This window comes from Phyllobates terribilis, unplaced genomic scaffold (genome assembly GCF_046119375.1).
Source record: "Phyllobates terribilis strain yellow unplaced genomic scaffold, ASM4611937v1 Scaffold_13__5_contigs__length_258822181, whole genome shotgun sequence".
Classification (NCBI taxonomy): domain Eukaryota; kingdom Metazoa; phylum Chordata; class Amphibia; order Anura; family Dendrobatidae; genus Phyllobates; species Phyllobates terribilis.
Window position 1 is genome coordinate 176,197,754 of NW_027362773.1, and position 23,308 is coordinate 176,221,061.

General features: G+C 48.9%; 1 protein-coding gene across 1 annotated transcript in view; it reads left to right on the top strand.

Annotated features, from left to right (window-relative positions):
• OTOG (otogelin) overlaps nt 1-23,308 on the top strand; it is a 650,929-nt gene that overhangs the window by 273,103 nt on the left and 354,518 nt on the right. Inside the window, exon 21 of the mRNA XM_073657941.1 lies at nt 14,414-14,521. Coding sequence (XP_073514042.1) covers nt 14,414-14,521 — 108 coding nt within the window. The remainder of the gene's footprint in view (nt 1-14,413; nt 14,522-23,308) is intronic.

The window sequence follows — 23,308 nt, forward strand, 5'->3', positions numbered from 1 at the left end:
TGGGTCCTAAAGGAAGAAGGATTTAACTATTCTACAGAGAGGAGAGGATCAAGAAGGCATCTGCAATGCTAAGTGCAGTTGTAGCACCCTGAGGATTCGGCTGCTACAGGGGTATTGCATCTCAACCCAGAGGTGTGATATTCCACTCCCGGATAAGGATGGAGAGTGGAACTGAGCTCGGTAGGCTGCATGCACTACACACATCCCATTTCCGGGGAACAGACCAACGGTACTCCCACTTAGAAATGTGCAGGTACGACCGAGTCTGTTCCTGGCTGGAGTGGGAGGGGGTGGTACATCCCAAGTAGTGTAGGGGCAGATAGGGGGAGCAGCCTGGGTAAAGTTAGGAGCTCATTGGGTGCTGGTCACCTGAGCTCACACATAGAGGGAGTATTTAAGGTGGGCACCATCAAAGATCAGGGTCAGTCAGTCTGTCAGAGTGGAGTCAGTCAGCCTTTGCAGAGGAGTGAAAGAGAGCAGAGGAGCAGAGCGGCCTGAGCCAGAGTGAGAGAGGAGAAGAAAGAGAGACCCAGAGGGGGTAAAAAGAAAGGACTCTAAGAACCCAAATTCAATCCCCGGGTGAAGAGTCGGCAATAGGGTACCGGATCCCAAACTGGTGGGGGCAACAGCACACCCTAGCCAGAGACCGGAGGCCGTGGGCAGCGTCTGCCACGGCCACCCACCACATCCACCCCGAAGGCAGACCACGTGGAGGGTCAGGGAACACAAGGCCAAGGGTCTCCCAACAGAAGGCCCGAGGGAGCTGGACCTAGGTGGATCACTAGTGGGGACGGCCAGAGGAAAGGACAGAAGGAGAGCTCAGGGTCACGCTCCGGACTTGTTTGGGGGTTTGCTGGATCCAGGACCTGGTGGACGCAGCACGGCTCGGGTGGTCACTTGAAGCTGGAGTGACCGGAACATCAGCAGTGAGTAAATACCCCAAACTGCACAACCCGACTCTGTCTTCATTTTACATCTACGCTGCACCACCACAACCCCCATCCTCTGCACCTGACCCCCTGAGGCTATACCCCACCCGTTGGGGGTTATACCATCAAAAGCTGCACCAACACCATCAGCCTCAGCGGACCCTGCTGCAGCGGCGGCCGTAGTGACCGCAATACAACGGGTGGCGTAGTCGACATTAAGAACTTAATAACATCTGTAGGACTGCCACATACAACTGAGCTTGACACCCTGGGCACGGACCGGGTCACAGCCACTCGGAGACTACAACCCCCATCTGATCCGGCTCCGGGTATTCCCCTAAAGAATATGGCCCAGGGGGTGCGTCAACTTTGGCGTAGTCGGCAGGATTACGTGCCCGCAACAACCGGGTACTGCGTGCCTGAAGAAAAGTGCAAGTTTACCTCAAAAAGAAGTCTCCCGCCGGTTCCGGAGGGTTCCTGCCATCGGACCCCATCACCAGTCGATTCCCGCCGGTTGTCCGCCATTAACAGCTTTTTCCCGCCATCTGCAGAGTTTCCCGCCACTGGGAAGCGGTTCCCGCCATTTCCAAAGGTTTCCCGCCTTGGAAGAGCGGACGCCATTATGGGCGTGCCAGAGGGTGGTGAGAGGCCGTCTCCCATCGTGGGCCAGGACCGAAAATGGCGCCAAAAGTGGAAACCGCCCCCACCAACAGAGACTGTGATGCTAGAGGTGTCTGTCAGCGTGAAAGAACAGCCCCTGGAGCTGACAATGACCAAGTGGCCCCGGGACGGCCCTCGAAGGGGGAGCAGACGAAAGAAGAGAGAAAAGATGGGTGTCGCTTGGAGCAGTCTGGAGAGAGCGCACCCGGAGGCAAGAAGCCTGGAGAAGAATATCGGAGGAGCTTACCCGGAGATGGCGAGAAAGCAGAGCAGCACCGGCCCGTTGGCCAGGAGCCTGCTAGAAACAGAGGAGGGAGAACAGAGGAGGGAGAGCAGAGCAGCACCGGCCCGCTGGCCAGGAGCCTGCTGGAGACAACGGAAGGAGAGCAGAGCAGCACCGACCCGTTGGTCAGGAGCCTGCTGGAAACAACGACCCCACTAGGCCTAGTGGAGGTCCTAGCACAGCTCCCCCGAGACCGGGAGTGTGCACAGACCGCTCTGGAGGGCCTCGCAAGGAGGATGGCCCGGGTGCAGCGAGAGACGTTGGCGGAGTGGAGCCGTGAGATGGCCCAGCAGACCGAGACCTGTCAGCGGAGCACGCCACCCGAGACGAGGAGACAGACCGCCTCTGAGGATGGCGCGGGAGGACTGAAGGCCGGAGACGGCGCCGAGAAGGGAGCCGAACGAGTGGAGGCAGGTAAAGGGGACGTCTATACCCCAAACCGGGAAACCGCGTACCTGCCCCAGCTCCCCGTCGCAGAGCCCGAAGTCTATCCTGCCGTGCCCGTCGCTGCAGCGTCACCGCCGCAGACTAGGCCTCAAACGGGAGCCGCGACCCCTGTGACGTCACACGCCTCGACCCCGAGCGTGACCAAGCAGGAAGTACCACCAGCCTGGTCGCAAGGCCTAGTACCCCCGGGCGCCGCAATACCAACAGCGCCCCCTACCTCCGCGGAGCCCCCGGCCTGGTCGCAGGGCCAAGTAGCCCAGGGCGCCGCCGTCCTTACGGTGCCCTTCACCTTCCAGATACCCCAGGCCTGGCCGCAAGGCCCGGACAACCCGGGCGCTAACACCACCGCGCCCATAAGACCAAGAGTGCCGCATCTGGGAGAGGACCTGTACGCCCAGCATACGTGCCCGGATGGGCAGCCATTTATATGGTCACCGGAGTTTCACCATCCCCGACTCCGGAGAGAGAGACCCCTGGATGAACCCCTGATCCCGGCTCCAAAGCCCGTCAAGAGGATCTCGCCCCCGCTAGCAGAAGCGCAGTTTGAGTGGGACCCCACCGGAGAAGATCTCATGGGGTTCACTCAAGAGACTCGGGCAGCTGCAGCGGAGCGTGCTGAGTGCTGCCGCCAACAACTCGAGGTCTTCGAGAGGGAGCGGAGAGAGAGGCGGGTCCGGGAACAGCAAGCTCAAGTAAGGAGCGCGGAGCAGAAGAGCCGGGCCAGGAGAGACCCCCGTGCAGCGCATAGTCCCCGCACCACCGGGACTGTGATTAAGTTTAACATGCAGCATGGGTGGGGCTTCATCCGAGATCACCGCACCCCAGGCGACGTCTTCGTGACAAGAAGAGACGTTGAGTCCCACCTACCGGAGGGACACAGAGGACGTGACCTGTATATAGGGGACGAGGTCACCTTCACCCGGCACAAGTGTGCCAAAGGACCCTACGCCCTCCATGTGCATCGCCTGACGGAGGAAGAGCTGCGGTGTGAGGAGGAAGAACAAGAGGACCCGGACGGGTCTGAAACTAGAGTTAAAGGAAACCATAAAGAAAGTGCAGGAGGACGCCGTCGTTAAGTACAGCGGAGCCGAAGCTGTATATAGTTGCCCGTCGGGGCACAGTGAACTGTTACTGTTGCTAATGTAGTCCCCGTTGGGACCAGAGAATTGAACTGTTTACCCGTTTAACCCTTAAATCCCACTGACCGAGGACTGAGAGCGGTCATTCCTCCCTAATACCTGGCCGAGGACTGAGAGCGGCCACCTTCCCTTGTATATAGTTGCGCGTCCTAAAGCGCCCCCTACCGGTTTTATAGGAAAACCATTTTTCAAGAAAAGACTGTCGCACTTTACCCGGTCACGCGTTGCACAGTGACCGGAGGAGGAACAGAAGCGAGGAAAAGTCTACAAGAATGTTTTATATGAAAAAGTTTTATTGATATATATATATATATATAATGTTTTGTATGATGTTTTATATGTTTATGAAAAAAAAAAAAAAATGTATGTTTGTGGATGTTTATATCTTACAGCCCGAGGACGTGCTGTGATTTACCAGGGGGGAATGTAGCACCCTGAGGATTCGGCTGCTACAGGGGTATTGCACCTCAACCCAGAGGTGTGATATTCCACTCCCGGATAAGGATGGAGAGTGGAACTGAGCTCGGTAGGCTGCATGCACTACACACATCCCATTTCCGGGGAACAGACCAACGGTACTCCCACTTAGAAATGTGCAGGTACGACCGAGTCTGTTCCTGGCTGGAGTGGGAGGGGGGTGGTACATCCCAAGTAGTGTAGGGGCAGATAGGGGGAGCAGCCTGGGTAAAGTTAGGAGCTCATTGGGTGCTGGTCACCTGAGCTCACACATAGAGGGAGTATTTAAGGTGGGCACCATCAAAGATCAGGGTCAGTCAGTCTGTCAGAGTGGAGTCAGTCAGCCTTTGCAGAGGAGTGAAAGAGAGCAGAGGAGCAGAGCGGCCTGAGCCAGAGTGAGAGAGGAGAAGAAAGAGAGACCCAGAGGGGGTAAAAAGAAAGGACTCTAAGAACCCAAATTCAATCCCCGGGTGAAGAGTCGGCAATAGGGTACCGGATCCCAAACTGGTGGGGGCAACAGCACACCCTAGCCAGAGACCGGAGGCCGTGGGCAGCATCTGCCACGGCCACCCACCACATCCACCCCAAAGGCAGACCACGTGGAGGGTCAGGGAACACAAGGCCAAGGGTCTCCCAACAGAAGGCCCGAGGGAGCTGGACCTAGGTGGATCACTAGTGGGGACGGCCAGAGGAAAGGACAGAAGGAGAGCTCAGGGTCACGCTCCGGACTTGTTTGGGGGTTTGCTGGATCCAGGACCTGGTGGACGCAGCACGGCTCGGGTGGTCACTTGAAGCTGGAGTGAACGGAACATCAGCAGTGAGTAAATACCCCAAACTGCACAACCCGACTCTGTCTTCATTTTACATCTACGCTGCACCACCACAACCCCCATCCTCTGCACCTGACCCCCTGAGGCTATACCCCACCCGTTGGGGGTTATACCATCAAAAGCTGCACCAACACCATCAGCCTCAGCGGACCCTGCTGCAGCGGCGGCCGTAGTGACCGCAATACAACGGGTGGCGTAGTCGACATTAAGAACTTAATAACATCTGTAGGACTGCCACATACAACTGAGCTTGACACCCTGGGCACGGACCGGGTCACAGCCACTCGGAGACTACAACCCCCATCTGATCCGGCTCCGGGTATTCCCCTAAAGAATATGGCCCAGGGGGTGCGTCACAGTGACCTTCTAAAGACGGATCCAGAGCGACTGTCTGTCACACCTGACACACGCGTGACAGTTCCCCCCTTCTACGAGTGGCCTCCAGACACTCAGGACCAGGTTTCTCAGAATAAGACGTGTGGAATGAAAGACTAGCCTAGGAGCGTTCACCTCTGATGCCGAAACCCACATCTTCTCTTCTGGGCCATAACTCTTCCATTGAACCAATTACTTTAGGGAACGATGCTGGAGGCGAGAATCTACAATCCTCGAAATCTGAAACTCCAAATTACCATCAACCAAGACGAAACGCTGCTGGGTTAATGACGGCAGTTATTTTCTAGGGACCAATAAACCTAGGTCCCAGCTTCCAGGAAGGAACCTTCAACTTGATATTCCTGGTAGACAACCACACAAACTCATTCACATTCAGGTCCGGACCTGGCAAGCGTTTCCTGTCAGCCATACGTTTGTACCTGTCTCCCATGTTCTTCAAATTACTCAGAACCCCCCGCCACACCGAGGAGAGCGACGAAGCAAAATGTTCCTGCTCAGGAACTCCCGAAGCTTCTCCCCCACTAAAAGTACCAAACTGTGGATGGTAACTGTATGCACCGAAGAACGGTGACCTGCCAGTAGATTCTTGACGATGATTATTAATAACAAATTCTGCCAACGGTAAGTAAGATGCCCAATCCTCCTGGTTTTCAGAGACAAAACACCTGAGGTAAGTCTCCAAATTCTAATTAATGCGTTCGGTCTGCCCATTTGACTGAGGATGGAAGGCAGAGGAAAAGGACAGCTGCACCCCCAGTCGAGAACAGAACACTTTCCAGAACTTGGAAACAAACTAGGTCCCCCTATCTGACACCGGAGGGAACCCCGTGAAGCTTCACAATCTCATTTATAAATACCTGGGAAAGAGTCTTGGCATTCGGAAGTGCTGGTAATGTAACAAAGTGAACCATTTTACTGAACCTATATACAACCAGCAAAACCACCATTTTGCCTGCAGAAACCGGTAGGTCAGTAATAAAATCCATGGACAAGTGTGTCTATGGCCTGCTAGGAATAAGTAACAGAAGAAGAGTACCAGACGGATGGGTATGCGATACTTTAGAACGTGCGCAAATACTACAAGCAGACATATGTACAATCACATCCCAATGCAACCCCGGCCACCAAAAACGACGAGAGAGGAGGTCTGCAGTTGCCTTACCACCTGGATGACCAGCAAGCACAGAGTTATGATGTTCCCTAATTACTTTGCGGCACAGATTAGATGGTACAAATAACCTTCCTGAAGGGCAAGAGGCAGGGGCAACACACCCCAACCCCCACCTCCAGCGCATCAACTTCAACGAAGAAAGATTGAGAAACATCCTGTTGACTGAGTATAGGTGCTGTGGCAAAACCACTCTTTAGGGAGGAAAAAACCTCAGGGTGGCATTTGACCATTTTAAAAAATCAGACCCCTTCCTTGTCATGTCAAGTCAGTGAGGGGTTTCACAATTACCGAATAATTTTGGATACAGTTCCGGTAAAAATTAGTAAAGCCCAGAAAACGCTGTAAAGGCTTCAGGTTCTCGGAACGGTCTCAATCAAGAACAGCATGGATCTTCTCCGGATACATCCGAAAACCCGAAGATGACAACAGGTACCCCAAAAACTGCACCTCCTGGATGGCGAAAACACACTTTTCCAGTTTGGCAAAAAGTTTGTTATCCCTTAATATCTGGAGCATCAGCTTAACATGCCCCCGATGTGTCTCAAAATCAGGTGAGTAAACCAAAATATCGTCTAGATAGACCACCACAAACCTGCGCACCAAATGATGAAAATATCATTAATGAAATGCTGGAATACCACAGGTGCATTGGTCAAACCAAAAGGCATAACCAGACTCTCGAAATGTCCTTCCGGGGTATTGAACGCCGTCTTCCATTCGTCCCCTTCTCTGATCCTAACCAGATTGTAGGCTCCCCTTAAATCCAACTTGGAGAATACCTTAGCGCCTACAACCTGGCTGAACAAATCAGGAATCAGAGGCAGAGGGTATGGATCACAGATAGTAATTTGATTTAACTCCCGGAAATCTAAACAGGGACATAGACCGCCATCTTTCTTATTCACGAAGAAGAACCCTGCTGCCACAGGCATAGATGAGGGTCTGATATGTCCCTTCTCCAGACTTTCCGCAATGAAATCCTTCATGGCTTGTCTCTCAGGGCCAGAAAGATTATACATAGAACCAAAAAACTGCTCAAGAACCATAATCAAATCTTAGATGAAAAGATATAAATTTTATTATTGAATCAGAACACCAAATACACAATTTAAAAACATACAACACAAACAATTAAAATAAAGCAGCTGAACGCAAACAGCACGAGAAGTAGAACATTTGGAGTGTGGTTATCCTGGCGCACGGTGCCCGCAGCATGAGTCTGGCTATGCTATGGATCATCTGTTGTATTACTTTATGAACTGATATTTCATCATTTTTTGCACTGTGCCACTTTAAGTGTTTGGTCTTTGTATGTGTGCTGCACTTTACTTGTATACTTGTGTGACAGGGTCTACCGTTGTGGTTAATATTATGTGCATTATATCAGCTATATAATATTGGATGAACCATAGATAGTACTCTATGTCACTTTATCATTTATAGGAGTTACCTTCTCCTTATGATTTGGATGGACACTAATGTTCTACTTCTCGTGCTGTGTGCGTTCTGCTGCTTTATCTTAATTGTTTGTGTTGTATGTTTTTAAATTGTGTATTTGGTGTTTTGATTCAATAATAACATTTATATCTTTTCATCTGAGATTTGATTATGGTTCTTGAGCAGTTTTCTGGTTCTATGTATTTCTGCTTAGGAACATGTCTTAATAGCAATTATGTTAATATGATTTGGGACTTGAATCTGTCTCTAGTTTTGGTAATCAGAAAGATTATACAGTCTGGACTTGGGTAGTTTAGCTCCGGGGGGTCAGGTTAATAGGACAGTCATAAGCACGATGAGGAGGCAAATCCTGACACCCCCTCTCAGAAAAAACATCCTCAAAACCAGACAGAAAAGCAGGTAAGGTCTCCATAGAGACTGCAGAAATGGAAATGTTTAAACAGTTCTCACGGCAGTAATCTCCCCACTCAATGATCTCCCTGGACTGCCAATCCACTATCGGATTATGTTTCACCAGCCAGGGTAGACCCAGTACAATCAGAGTGGGAAGACCGTCCAGGACATAAGGCATTATCTCACAATGAAAAGACCCCACCATCAGTCTTACATTATGTACAATCTGAATCAGAGCTTTCTGTGCAAGTGGCGCTGAGTCAATGGTATAAATAGGAATGGGCTTAGCTAAAGTACAGCAAGCGAGACCATGACTTCTCACAGACACAGCATCAACCATGCTGACTCCAGCTCTACTGTCTACAAACACAGAAATGTTCTCAGTCCTGCTCTCTAGCATCACTTCTGCTGTCAGGACAAACCGAGAACTGCAGGTTGGCGACAAACACACCCCCTGATTATCCAACTCCAGACTACCAAGGGTTAATTGAGTTTCTCTTGAGGGACAGGCCCCAATAAAATGTCCCCTTTTTCCACAAAAAAACACATGACCTTTTTCTTGCGGATCTCAGGGGAAACATACAATGCAGAGGCACCCCCTAACTGCATGGGTTCATCCAACTCCACAAGTACTGGTTCACCCCCAGACCACTGCCGCGGCAAAGGGGCATTATTTCGAAAAGAAGGCTCCGGAGAAGGTGATCTCACCCGTCTGTCCCGAAGGCATCTATCAACACGTATAGCCAACGACATGGCAGCCTCCTCGGACTCTGGGGTTTCGTAAACTGCCAAGGCATCTTTCAACCTTTCAGTAAGGCTCTGACAAAATTGGCTTCTAACAGCCGGCTGATTCCATTTGGTTTCATTTGCCCATCTGCAGAATTCGGAGCTATACGTCTCCACTGACTGATTCCCCTGGTGAAGGCGATGCAGCCTGGACTCAGCGAAGGAGATATAGTCAGGATCATCATAGATGAGGGCCAGAGCCCCGAAAAACCCCTCCACTGACTGGAGAAAAACTGACCCCTGTCTCAAAGAGAAAGCCCAGGATTGAGGATCTCTTTCCAACAGTGAGATCACAATCTCCACTCATTGCTGCTCATCTCCAGAGGAGTAAGGACGAAGTTTAAAATATAACTTGCAAGCTTCCTTGAACACAAAAAAGTTGTCCTTACCTCCTGAAAACCTGTCCAGGATTGCAATTTTGGGTTCAAGCTGGACCGGCCTACCCGCATAGACCCCAACATTAGGGGTCTGCAGCCGCTGCCATTGCTGCTGAACCTCAGAGCGAAGGTCAGTAACCTCCAGATACAGCTTGTGTAGCTGCTCTGCCAGCATTGCAACAGGATCCATGAATCAAGGGAGAAGGAAAAAAAACACACCCAAAAAGAAAACAGAGAAAAAAAACACATCAGTTATTTTCTCTTTTTTATGCACGGCCGGTGATAATTTCAAGCAAGGTGAGGCAAGGGATAAATGTACAACGATGGAAAGAGGGGTAGGGAGCCCAAAAATTAGGGAAAGGGCGAGTGGAGAACCCTAGGCAGATCTAATATCATCCTGTCTACCCTATCGTCCCTATATAGGTTCCACACCTATCGCCGAGCAGGAACCTAAACCCTGAATGCCCCTAGAGCTAGGCCCTAGATAGGGAAGGTGACGCGCCCCCTGGGGCCGTGGGGTACTCGGTAGCCGGGCCAGTCCACTTCGGGGTAGTCACGGTGGCAGTGACCCGGTCCGTGGCCCAGGGCGGTCAATAAATTAAAGAAAAGAGGGGGATTAAAGTTTTTGGGGATAATGTTTGTGACGCCACCCGTGGTATGCGGCTATAGGGGGCCGCCACTGCGGTGCAGATCCACTGGGGCTGACGGTGACGCAGCAGAGATAGAGCTCAAGGGCAGTATATAGGACTTGATGAGGTAGATGTTTTTGGCAGGGACAGTGTAGTGCGGGGCCGGTGATGCAGCAATCAAGTCAAGGACACAGTGGGGTGCAGTCTTCGCGTATTTACTCACAGTTTTTATGATGCTCCAGGTTACAACTGCCAGATTATAACCGCCCACTTCTTCCTGTGTCCTCTGGGTAAGTGATCCAGCCAACTCTCAGATAACTTAGGTGCACTTGATTGGGACCCCCTTCTTGTGTACCTTCCCAGGTTGTCTCTCTGTGCTGGCTTTCGCCCTCCTGCCCTGCGCCTCACACACAGCGTCCCGAGCCAGTGGTCGCGGGCCTTGTTGGGTGACGTCCAGTCTGTCCCCTTGGTCCTATATGGCCACCTTTTCAGCGATTGTGTGTGGATTTTGGCTACGGCCCATGAAGATACCCCAACCTCCGGTTTGCTCGCTGAGTCTTGCAGTCTTCCACTAGTCTGGGGCCAGTCCCCTACTGCGACCTGATCCCTTCACGGTCAGCGTGAACTCGGGCGCATGGGTGGCCGCCACACTTCCCGTGCCCCTAGGATCCTTTCTCTCTCTGGATCCCTTCTCACTGCTCCGGTCTTTTCTCCTCACTCTCCTACTGTGCCCCTTTGACTGGGCCTCCTCGCCGTCTGGACCTTACTCCACACGGTCCTCCCTTGCTCCCCTGAGCAGGACTGAACTGACTTCTTCTAGATGTTTCCACCCTCCTTTTATACTCTTCCTTCAGTGCTCCCCTAAACTACTTCCTCCACCCACCTCCTCTACTTAGTTCCACCCCCTGACAGGGACCAGGCCTGTGCTCTCCCTTAGGAGCTATCTGGACCTTCCCTAATGGAGTGATGTAGTGTTGGATGTGAGTGGTTGGGTCCCGGGTAGTGCTCCCTCCTTACCTGAGAGTGGGGTACCACACCTCTGGCTGAGATGCAGTACCTCTGTGGCAACTGGACCCGCAGGGGCGCCACAAAGGGACGGGGTGGGCCCCACTACAAACTAAAGACAACAAGGTAAACAAACAAAGGGGATACACTTAGCTTAAGCAGACACCAAAGAGATAACGCCTAAGTGCACAAAAGACGAGACTAGCTGACTGCTAGTGCTCCAAGCCTCTGCAGAAGTACATAGAACTATCTCCAGCAATTCTCTGGAGAAACTGAGAGTTTTTACCAAGCAAGGGTGTGTCAATCAGCAGCAGAAGGTGGAGGTCACTGCTGGGTCCTAGAAGTAGCAAGATATCACTACACTACAGAGATAAAAGAATCAGGAAGGTGTCTGCAATGCCAAGCGCAGCGACCTTCTACAGCCGGATCCAGAGCGACTCTCTGTCACACTTGACACACCCGTGACACTTTAGACAGTTAAACACAGCAGAACTTCTGTGCAAAAAAATAGAAGAAAATACGCAGCATGTACGCTACATGTGAAAACGGCCTAAATTTCCAAGCAAAGTGGATGTCCCGGCACATCGCCATCGTATTCTTAAGTGCAGAATCAAAGCGTTTCTGTATTATTAAAAACACAGCTTCACATCTTTACCAAAAATGCATCAAATAAAGGGGAAAATGCATAAAAGAAACGCAGCAACACTCAATAATCCGAGAAGATTGTTATTATGTTGTGTGATGCGGACATGTGCAGAAAAAAAAGCAGTAGAAAAAATGCAGCATTTATGCTATATGTGAATACTGCCTCAGCATTACATTTTTTATGGGATCAATAAAGAAAAAAATATGAATCACGCCATTTTTGTTTACACCATCCCCGCTAATCTGATTGATGTGTTGAGTGGAAATGTCCATCTTATTTGGTAATTTGATGTCTATTATTTTCAAAAGCGCATTAAAAATTAAATTATTGTAATTGTTTTTCAATAATTTTTAGTAATTTATGCGAAGAAAAAAATCTTGTATTTTCCCTATAGTATACCGAAACATAGAAATACACTGCTGTATACAATGTATCTCTATGTATCAGTATAATCTGCCTGTAGATTCAGAGCCTGCAATATAGATCAAGTAGGCAAAGTTCTCCCATTGACATCACCTGAGCCTGTGGGTCAATTGCTTTATCTCCTGCCTGTAACGTTGAAGGTTGTGCATTCAAGTACTCACGAAAAAAGAAAAAATGACATTTTTGTAATTGCTTTTTATTATTTTTAATAGTTTTACAAGAACAAAAAATCTTACTTTTTCATCTCCTTTAGTATACAGGGAACATAGAAATGTACTGTTAGTTACAATGTATCTCTATGTACGTGTTTAATCTGCTTCTGGGTTCACTGCCTACAATTCAGCTCAAGATAACCAAATTCTCCTATCTATATCATTATGGGATTTGGCTCATAGCTAGAGCTGTTGCCTTCAGAGATGGAGGTTGTGCACTTGAGTCCTGGGCGGACCCGATCACAAGAGAAGTGAATATTATAATTGAATTTATGTCAGTGCAGACCCACCCCCGAGAAGGAGCCACAGAGTGATAACGATGCCACAAAGAATTGAGTATTAGAAATCGGGACAAAGCCCTGACCTGGCAATATTGAGCCCTCCAGTTGGGACAGTCCAGCTGAATCTGGGACAGTTGGGAGCTATGACTCATTTACACGTCAGTGTTTATGTGCCAAAGCCAAGAAAAACAATTAAAATTCATACAGGCATCTCCAGAGATGGGAGAAGAGCTGACAATTCAACCTCGTGAAGTACGCCATCACATTGAACATATGTGTCAGTGAGAAAAGCTAATTAAAACATAGGAAGCTCAAGCTTCAAGTTCCGTTTGAAGCAGAGACCTCCTGCGGTGCACAGGTAATTAAAACAGGAAATTTGTGCAGGGAAGGGTACAGCAAGACTGACATTTGTTTACACATAGGGAACAACATCCTGGGTTCAAAGAATTTGTATGAGAATGCAGCTACATGGCCCGTCTCCGGGGTCTAGATAGAAATATTGGGGTTTGTATAGATCCAATATCTATGGGATATAGATTTTCGTCGTAGTGAAGGACGAATTAAATGCTTTAACTCACATTGCCGTGGGGCCATAAGAACTCTTCCCACTTAACTGTCCAATAGATGATATGAACAGGTCGTATTTGGTCTCTATGTAAAGGTAGAATCACAATAAAAAATATGACAAAGATTTTTCCGGTCTGAAATCCCCGGGGGGGCGAAGATATCCTGTAAGCTGGGGATCTCATAAAATTTGAACAGACCCAGAACATCCCACAATCCGCCCCACATGAGCTCATCAAGTGGAGGTATGTGGGTGTAACTTTCAGCTAATAAAAAGCAGTATTTGGTTCTAGGCCATTTGTCAGTCCTTGAAAGACTTTGCTGTGGGTTCGGTCCATTTTCCCAAACGGACTGCTTCCCTCCGCTAAGCTCTGAGCCATTTCCGTGACCAGGTTTAGTAGTTTTCTTTCCTTTTTATTTGATATAATTGTATATATTGTATTGTTTGTTCCCATTTTGTATCATCTTGTATATTTTTTATAAACGCTATCTATCTTTCTGGGTTCAATATATAAATGTAGTAGCTCTGTCCCTCTTGCGCTATAAACCGCAGCCCTGAAGCCACCTGTAACGGGTGTCCTCTCGGCCGGTATAACCGATCGGTGGTGGCAGCTAGTGGTTCCTTTCTGTTATTGTGGAGCTGTCAGTGACTGTACGGGGGTATATACATGTATTCCATGCACTGGAATCAGGTGTATATACCATACGCTCAATGTTAGTTCCCCAATAGCCAGCCTAGTAGCGGGAGCAGCTGCGGTCTCCTCCATCACTTGTCAGTCAATTGCGTAATTGTCCTCACAACGGAGTTGCGTTTCCCTGACAATTGGTGACAGCGGTGGGATCTGTGTGACTTTACTGGTGTCATCTGTGACAAAGTGGTAACAGTGGTGGGTTCAGCGTGACCCCCTTCGCCCCCGGTTGTGTATCTGTGACAGTATACAAATACTGATGAAATACTGATCAAAAATAGTGATGTGTGAATGAAGTCTTACAATGTTTCAGTGCTGACATAGAGCACAGCCGCGCGGACCTCTGTATCCTCATGTTTTAGGGGCACAAATACATTCCAGCAATCTCACCGCACAGAGGATTGTTAAACAGCCCACCACATTGCAAACTCTCATCTGTGAGTAGAATTTCCTCAGGAAGGCTGGTTGGATTCTCTTCCCATTTATTGCCAACATCTTGAAAATAGTGAAGACTTTACGCAGTATGACAGTAACCCTGGTTCGGGGTGCAGTGCAGCTGCTGGGTGGTCTCACCCTTGTATGTGCAGGGGTGGGCCCTGTTGTTCCCTCCCCTGCTGACATGCGCTCTTTTCTCTGCAGGTGGGTGAAGCACGGGGCGGAATGCCTGCAACCAGACGCTTGCCCCTGCTCATGGAAAGCCAAAGACTATTACCCAGGAGACATTGTCCAGTCACCCTGTCACACCTGGTGAGTCACACCCCAAAACAGCTATCCGCCACCACTTATAGTCCCGTCTAATGTCAATATGCAATGTTTTATGACAGCACAGAGGGCACAGATTGATGGCAGTATAATGTGTAGAGTCCCTAGCATAGTATTTCAGGAGAGAAGTTTGCTGATCTTGTGAGAAGTCACAGACTGAGACTTACATAGCGGAAGGAGCAGGTTCTGCAGAGGCACAAAGTATTTCAGGATATTACGAGGGGCAGGGGCTAGCAAATTTTTGCCTGGGGGGAAATCACAAAATCACAAAGCAGTGGCCCTTGAGTTACGGTGGCCCATCTTTAGCCTTCTTATTTCTGGCCGCTCCATTGAAGGAGCAGAGGTAACAGGCTTTAAACATAATGGTGGCTGGTGCATAGATGTGGAAACGGAGCTTACTACATAGATACAAAAACAGAAAAAACTACAGCACAGATACAGGAACAAAACCAAGCATATTACATAGAGATTGTAAAAGAACGGAGTTTACCACACAGATACAGAAACAGAAAAAAACTAGAGCACAGTTACGGAAACAAAACCAAGCATACTACATAGAGATAGTAATAGAATGGAGTTTATTATATAACTACAGGAACAGAAAGTAGTATAGATAAGAGAACAGAACAGAGTTTACTACATAGATACGGGAACAAAAGCAAACTTACTACAGATATACAAGAACAGAACGAAGCTTACTTCATAGGAACAGCAACAGAACTAAGCTTACTACATAGATATGGAAACAGAACTGAGCTTGCTGCATAGATAGCGTAACAGCCAAGCTTGCTGCATAGATACGGGAATAGAACCAAGTTTACTACATAGATACAGTACCAAAACTGAGCCTACTACATAGATATAGGAGCAAAGCCAAGCTTACTACAGGAATATAGAAATAGAACATGATATTAGAATACAAAAGTCTGTGAATTGGAAATTGCATGTAATTCTCATAGTTTTTCTTAATTCATCAAACAGCAAGTTATGTTGACAAAAGTTTTGAACACTATACAAAAGTTAAATAGTGGGGCCCTTTACACACTACCTTAAAAAAAAACTTTTTAAACTTTATTTTTACCCTCAAAAAATATATTCTGATTTAATTTTAGGATATTGTTGGAATTCAGCTGTTTTCACACCCTCTGCGCTCGTCACATCACTGATCCATATGCAGTTTACTTACTCACAATCACAAGCCAACCTCTTTCTCTTCTGCATTTCTCAATTAAAACAATGAGAGAAACAGAAAATAAAGCGGGAGGCACGTGATTGTTTCTATGCAAATTGCATATGGAGTGGTAATGCAACAAGTGCAGAAAGTGTGAAAACAGCTGAGTCCTAATAGTACATAACACATTATTAGGAATCAGAGTGAAATCCTACAAGGGTTCTGGACACCTCTTTAATGGTAACTGTCACCTTGAGGAACACTATTTATCTGCAGATACAGGGTTAATCTGCAGGTGAATAGCATTTAAAGCCTGATTAGCCGGTTTCCTGGAAAAGTGTTGGCTACAGGGAGAATATTATCTTTTATTCTCCCTGCCACCACTTGCTTCCGGTCATAGGGTTGGTGCAAGGAGAAGTTACACTTCTATACTTAAAACAAGCATTCAAGGCGAACTCTGATGACTGCTGTTACAGGCAGATGCCAGCTATATATCATAGCCAACACCTGCCGGTTGTGGGGCGGGCTCAGCTTCTGAACCGGCTCCGAACAAACACATCTCTATGGTGACAAGTCAGGTTAACAAAGGGGTTAAATGGAATCTGTCAAAATGAAGATACCACCCAATCTCCAGGCGTCATTTATAGGCAGCAGGAGCTGAGTAGATTGGTATATATATATTGTCAGAAAAGATTCAGTGTAACCCGTGTTTTTATTTCATTATTTAATCCTCTACTCCTTCTGGGATCCTTGATACAGTGGGCGGTCCTGTCAGTGACTGGCAGCTTCCTATGTATACGTGTGCTTATAGATGTAGCTGTCAATCACTGAGGGTCCAGTGGGCGGTCCTGTCAGTGACTGGCAGCTTCCTTTCTATACGTGTGCTTATAGAGATAGCTGTCAATCACTGATGGTCCAGTGGGCGGTCCTGTCTGTGACTGGCAGCTTCCTTTCTATACGTGTGCTTATAGAGAGAGCTGTCAATCACTGATGGTCCAGTGGGCGGTCCTCTCAGTGACTGGCAGCTTCCTTTCTATACGTGTGCTTATAGAGAGAGATGTCAATCACTGATGGTCCAGTGGGCGGTCCTGTCAGTGACTGGCAGCTTCCTTTCTATACGTGTGCTTATAGAGATAGCTGTCAATCACTGATGGTCCAGTGGGCGGTCCTCTCAGTGACTGGCAGCTTCCTTTCTATACGTGTGCTTATAGAGATAGCTGTCAATCACTGAGGGTCCAGTGGGCGGTCCTGTCAGTGACTGGCAGCTTCCTTTCTATACGTGTGCTTATAGAGATAGCTGTCAATCACTGATGGTCCAGTGGGCGGTCCTGTCTGTGACTGGCACCTTCCATTCTATACGTGTGCTTATAGAGATAGCTGTCAATCACTGATGGTCCAGTGGGCGGTCCTGTCAGTGACTGGCACCTTCCATTCTATACGTGTGCTTATAGAGATAGCTGTCAATCACTGATGGTCCAGTGGGCGGTCCTCTCAGTGACTGGCAGCTTCCTTTCTATATGTGTGCTTATAGAGATAGCTGTCAATCACTGATGGTCCAGTGGGCGGTCCTGTCTGTGACTGGCAGCTTCCTTTCTATACGTGTGCTTATAGAGATAGCTGTCAATCACTGATGGTCCAGTGGGTGGTCCTCTCAGTGACTGGCAGCTTCCTTTCTATATGTGTGCTTATAGAGATAGCTGTCAATCACTGATGGTCCAGTGGGCGGTCCTGTCTGTGACTGGCAGCTTCCTTTCTATACGTGTGCTTATAGAGATAGCTGTCAATCACTGATGGTCCAGTGGGCGGTCCTGTCAGTAACTGGCAGCTTCCTTTCTATACGTGTGCTTATAGATATAGCTGTCAATCACTGAGGGTCCAGTGGGCAGTCCTGTCAGTAACTGGCAGCTTCCTTTCTATACGTGTGCTTATAGAGATAGCTGTCAATCACTGATGGTCCAGTGGGTGGTCCTCTCAGTGACTGGCAGCTTCCTTTCTATATGTGTGCTTATAGAGATAGCTGTCAATCACTGATGGTCCAGTGGGCGGTCCTGTCAGTGAATGGCAGCTTCCTTTCTATACGTGTGCTTATAGATATAGCTGTCAATCACTGAGGGTCCAGTGGGCGGTCGTGTCAGTGACTGGCAGCTTCCTTTCTATACGTGTGCTTATAGAGATAGCTGTCAATCACTGATGGTCCAGTGGGCGGTCCTGTCAGTGACTGGCAGCTTCCTTTCTATACGTGTGCTTATAGAGAGAGCTGGCAATCACTGATGGTCCAGTGGGCGGTCCTGTCAGTGACTGGCAGCTTCCTTTCTATACGTGTGCTTATAGAGATAGCTGTCAATCACTGAGGGTCCAGTGGGCGGTCCTGTCAGTGACTGGCAGCTTCCTTTCTATACGTGTGCTTATAGAGATAGCTGTCAATCACTGATGGTCCAGTGGGCGGTCCTGTAAGTGACTGGCAGCTTCCTTTCTATACGTGTGCTTATAGATATAGCTGTCAATCACTGATGGTCCAGTGGGCAGTCCTGTCAGTAAATGGCAGCTTCCTTTGTATACGTGTGCTTATAGAGATAGCTGTCAATCACTGAGGGTCCAGTGGGTGGTCCTGTCAGTGACTGGCAGCTTCCTTTCTATACGTGTGCTTATAGAGATAGCTGTCAATCACTGAGGGTCCAGTGGGCGGTCCTGTCAGTGACTGGCAGCTTCCTTTCTATACGTGTGCTTATAGAGATAGCTGTCAATCACTGAGGGTCCAGTGGGCGGTCCTGTCAGTGACTGGCAGCTTCCTTTCTATACGTGTGCTTATAGAGAGAGCTGTCAATCACTGAAGGTCCAGTGGGCGGTCCTGTCAGTAACTGGCAGCTTCCTTTCTATACGTGTGCTTATAGAGATAGCTGTCAATCACTGAGGGTCCAGTGGGCGGTCCTGTCAGTGACTGGCAGCTTCCTTTCTATATGTGTGCTTATAGAGATAGCTGTCAATCACTGATGGTCCAGTGGGCGGTCCTGTCAGTGACTGGCAGCTTCCTTTCTATACGTGTGCTTATAGAGATAGCTGTCAATCACTGAGGGTCCAGTGGGCGGTCCTGTCAGTAACTGGCAGCTTCCTTTCTATACGTGTGCTTATAGAGAGAGCTGTCAATCACTGATGGTCCAGTGGGCGGTCCTGTCAGTGACTGGCAGCTTCCTTTCTATACGTGTGCTTATAGAGAGAGCTGTCAATCACTGATGGTCCAGTGGGCGGTCCTGTCAGTAACTGGCAGCTTCCTTTCTATACGTGTGCTTATAGATATAGCTGTCAATCACTGAGGGTCCAGTGAGCGGTCCTGTCAGTGACTGGCAGCTTCCTTTCTATACGTGTGCTTATAGAGATAGCTGTCAATCACTGAGGGTCCAGTGGGCGGTCCTGTCAGTGACTGGCAGCTTCCTTTCTGTACCTGTGCTTATAGAGATAGCTGTCAATCACTGATGGTCCAGTGGGCGGTCCTGTCAGTAACTGGCAGCTTCCTTTCTATACGTGTGCTTATAGATATAGCTGTCAATCACTGAGGGTCCAGTGGGCAGTCCTGTCAGTAACTGGCAGCTTCCTTTCTATACGTGTGCTTATAGAGATAGCTGTCAATCACTGATGGTCCAGTGGGTGGTCCTCTCAGTAACTGGCAGCTTCCTTTCTATACGTGTGCTTATAGAGATAGCTGTCAATCACTGATGGTCCAGTGGGTGGTCCTCTCAGTGACTGGCAGCTTCCTTTCTATATGTGTGCTTATAGAGATAGCTGTCAAACACTGATGGTCCAGTGGGCGGTCCTGTCAGTGACTGGCAGCTTCCTTTCTATACGTGTGCTTATAGATATAGCTGTCAATCACTGAGGGTCCAGTGGGCGGTCCTGTCAGTGACTGGCAGCTTCCTTTCTATACGTGTGCTTATAGAGATAGCTGTCAATCACTGATGGTCCAGTGGGAGGTCCTGTCAGTGACTGGCAGCTTCCTTTCTATACGTGTGCTTATAGAGAGAGCTGGCAATCACTGATGGTCCAGTGGGCGGTCCTGTCAGTGACTGGCAGCTTCCTTTCTATACGTGTGCTTATAGAGATAGCTGTCAATCACTGAGGGTCCAGTGGGCGGTCCTGTCAGTGACTGGCAGCTTCCTTTCTATACGTGTGCTTATAGAGATAGCTGTCAATCACTGATGGTCCAGTGGGCGGTCCTGTAAGTGACTGGCAGCTTCCTTTCTATACGTGTGCTTATAGATATAGCTGTCAATCACTGATGGTCCAGTGGGCGGTCCTGTCAGTGACTGGCAGCTTCCTTTGTATACGTGTGCTTATAGAGATAGCTGTCAATCACTGAGGGTCCAGTGGGCGGTCCTGTCAGTGACTGGCAGCTTCCTTTCTATACGTGTGCTTATAGAGATAGCTGTCAATCACTGAGGGTCCAGTGGGCGGTCCTGTCAGTGACTGGCAGCTTCCTTTCTATACGTGTGCTTATAGAGATAGCTGTCAATCACTGATGGTCCAGTGGGCGGTCCTGTCAGTGACTGGCAGCTTCCTTTCTATACGTGTGCTTATAGAGATAGCTGTCAATCACTGAGGGTCCAGTGGGCGGTCCTGTCAGTGACTGGCAGCTTCCTTTCTATACGTGTGCTTATAGAGATAGCTGTCAATCACTGAGGGTCCAGTGGGCGGTCCTGTCAGTGACTGGCAGCTTCCTTTCTATACGTGTGCTTATAGAGAGAGCTGTCAATCACTGAAGGTCCAGTGGGCGGTCCTGTCAGTGACTGGCAGCTTCCTTTCTATACGTGTGCTTATAGAGATAGCTGTCAATCACTGAGGGTCCAGTGGGCGGTCCTGTCAGTGACTGGCAGCTTCCTTTCTATACGTGTGCTTATAGAGATAGCTGTCAATCACTGATGGTCCAGTGGGCGGTCCTGTCAGTGACTGGCAGCTTCCTTTCTATACGTGTGCTTATAGAGATAGCTGTCAATCACTGAGGGTCCAGTGGGCGGTCCTGTCAGTGACTGGCAGCTTCCTTTCTATACGTGTGCTTATAGAGATAGCTGTCAATCACTGATGGTCCAGTGGGCGGTCCTGTCAGTGACTGGCAGCTTCCTTTCTATACGTGTGCTTATAGAGAGAGCTGTCAATCACTGATGGTCCAGTGGGCGGTCCTGTCAGTGACTGGCAGCTTCCTTTCTATACGTGTGCTTATAGAGATAGCTGTCAATCACTGATGGTCCAGTGGGCGGTCCTGTCAATGACTGGCAGCTTCCTTTCTATACGTGTGCTTATAGAGATAGCTGTCAATCACTGAGGGTCCAGTGGGCGGTCCTGTCAGTGACTGGCAGCTTCCTTTCTATACGTGTGCTTATAGAGATAGCTGTCAATCACTGAGGGTCCAGTGGGCGGTCCTGTCAGTGACTGGCAGCTTCCTTTCTATACGTGTGCTTATAGAGATAGCTGTCAATCACTGAGGGTCCAGTGGGCGGTCTTGTCAGTGACTGGCAGCTTCCTTTCTATACGTGTGCTTATAGAGATAGCTGTCAATCACTGATGGTCCAGTGGGTGGTCCTCTCAGTGACTGGCAGCTTCCTTTCTGTACCTGTGCTTATACAGATAGCTGTCAATCACTGATGGTCCAGTGGGCGGTCCTGTCCGTAACTGGCAGCTTCCTTTCTATACGTGTGCTTATAGATATAGCTGTCAATCACTGATGGTCCAGTGGGCGGTCCTGTCCGTAACTGGCAGCTTCCTTTCTATACATGTGCTTATAGATATAGCTGTCAATCACTGATGGTCCAGTGGGCGGTCCTGTCCGTGACCGGCAGCTTCCTTTCTATACGTGTGCTTATAGATATAGCTGTCAATCACTGATGGTCCAGTGGGCGGTCCTGTCCGTGACCGCCAGCTTCCTTTCTATACGTGTGCTTATAGATATAGCTGTCAATCACTGATGGTCCAGTGGGCGGTCCTGTCTGTGACCGGCAGCTTCCTTTCTATACGTGTGCTTATAGATATAGCTGTCAATCACTGATGGTCCAGTGGGTGGTCCTGTCTGTGACTGGAAGCTTCCTTTCTATACGTGTGCTTATAGAGATAGCTGTCAATCATTGATGGTCCAGTGGGCGGTCCTGTCAGTGACTGGCTGCTTCCTTTGTATACGTGTGCTTATAGAGATAGCTGTCAATCACTGATGGTCCAGTGGGCGGTCCTGTCAGTGACTGGCAGCTTCCTATGTATACGTGTGCTTATAGAGATAGCTGTCAATCACTGACGGTCCAGTGGGCGGTCCTGTCAGTGAATGGCAACTTCCTTTGTATACATGTGCTTATAGAGATAGCTGTCAATCACTGATGGTCCAGTGGGTGGTCTTGTCTGTGACTGGCAGCTTCCTATGTATACGTGTGCTTATAGATATAGCTGTCAATCACTGATGGTCCAGTGGGCGGTCCTGTCTGTGACCAGCAGCTTCCTTTCTATAAGTGTGCTTATAGATATAGCTGTAAATCACTGATGGTCCAGTGGGCGGTCCTGTCTGTGATTGACAGCTTCCTTTGTATACGTGTGCTTATAGATATAGCTGTCAATCACTGAGGGTCCAGTGGGCGGTCCTGTCAGTGACTGGCAGCTTCCTTTGTATACGTGTGCTAATAGAGATAGCTGTCAATCACTGATGGTCCAGTGGGCGGTCCTGTCAGTGACTGACAGCTTCCTTTGTATACGTGTGCTTATAGATGTAGCTGTCAATCACTGATGGTCCAGTAGGCGGTCCTGTCCGTGACCGGCAGCTTCCTTTCTATATGTGTGCTTATAGAGAGAGCTGTCAATCACTGATGGTCCAGTGGGCGGTCCTGTCAGTGACTGGCAGCTTCCTTTCTATACGTGTGCTTATAGAGAGAGCTGTCAATCACTGATGGTCCAGTGGGCGGTCCTCTCAGTGACTGGCAGCTTCCTTTCTATATGTGTGCTTATAGAGATAGCTGTCAATCACTGATGGTCCAGTGGGCGGTCCTGTCAGTGACTGGCAGCTTCCTTTCTATACGTGTGCTTATAGATATAGCTGTCAATCACTGAGGGTCCAGTGGGCGGTCCTGTCAGTGACTGGCAGCTTCCTTTCTATACGTGTGCTTATAGAGAGAGCTGTCAATCACTGATGGTCCAGTGGGCGGTCCTGTCAGTGACTGGCAGCTTCCTTTCTATACGTGTGCTTATAGAGATAGCTGTCAATCACTGATGGTCCAGTGGGCGGTCCTGTCAGTGACTGGCTGCTTCCTTTCTGTACGTGTGCTTATAGAGATAGCTGTCAATCACTGAGGGTCCAGTGGGCGGTCCTGTCAGTGACTGGCAGCTTCCTTTCTATACGTGTGCTTATAGAGATAGCTGGCAATCACTGATGGTCCAGTGGGCGGTCCTGTAAGTGACTGGCAGCTTCTTTTCTATACGTGTGCTTATAGATATAGCTGTCAATCACTGATGGTCCAGTGGGCAGTCCTGTCAGTGACTGGCAGCTTCCTTTGTATACGTGTGCTTATAGAGATAGCTGTCAATCACTGAGGGTCCAGTGGGCGGTCCTGTCAGTGACTGGCAGCTTCCTTTCTATACGT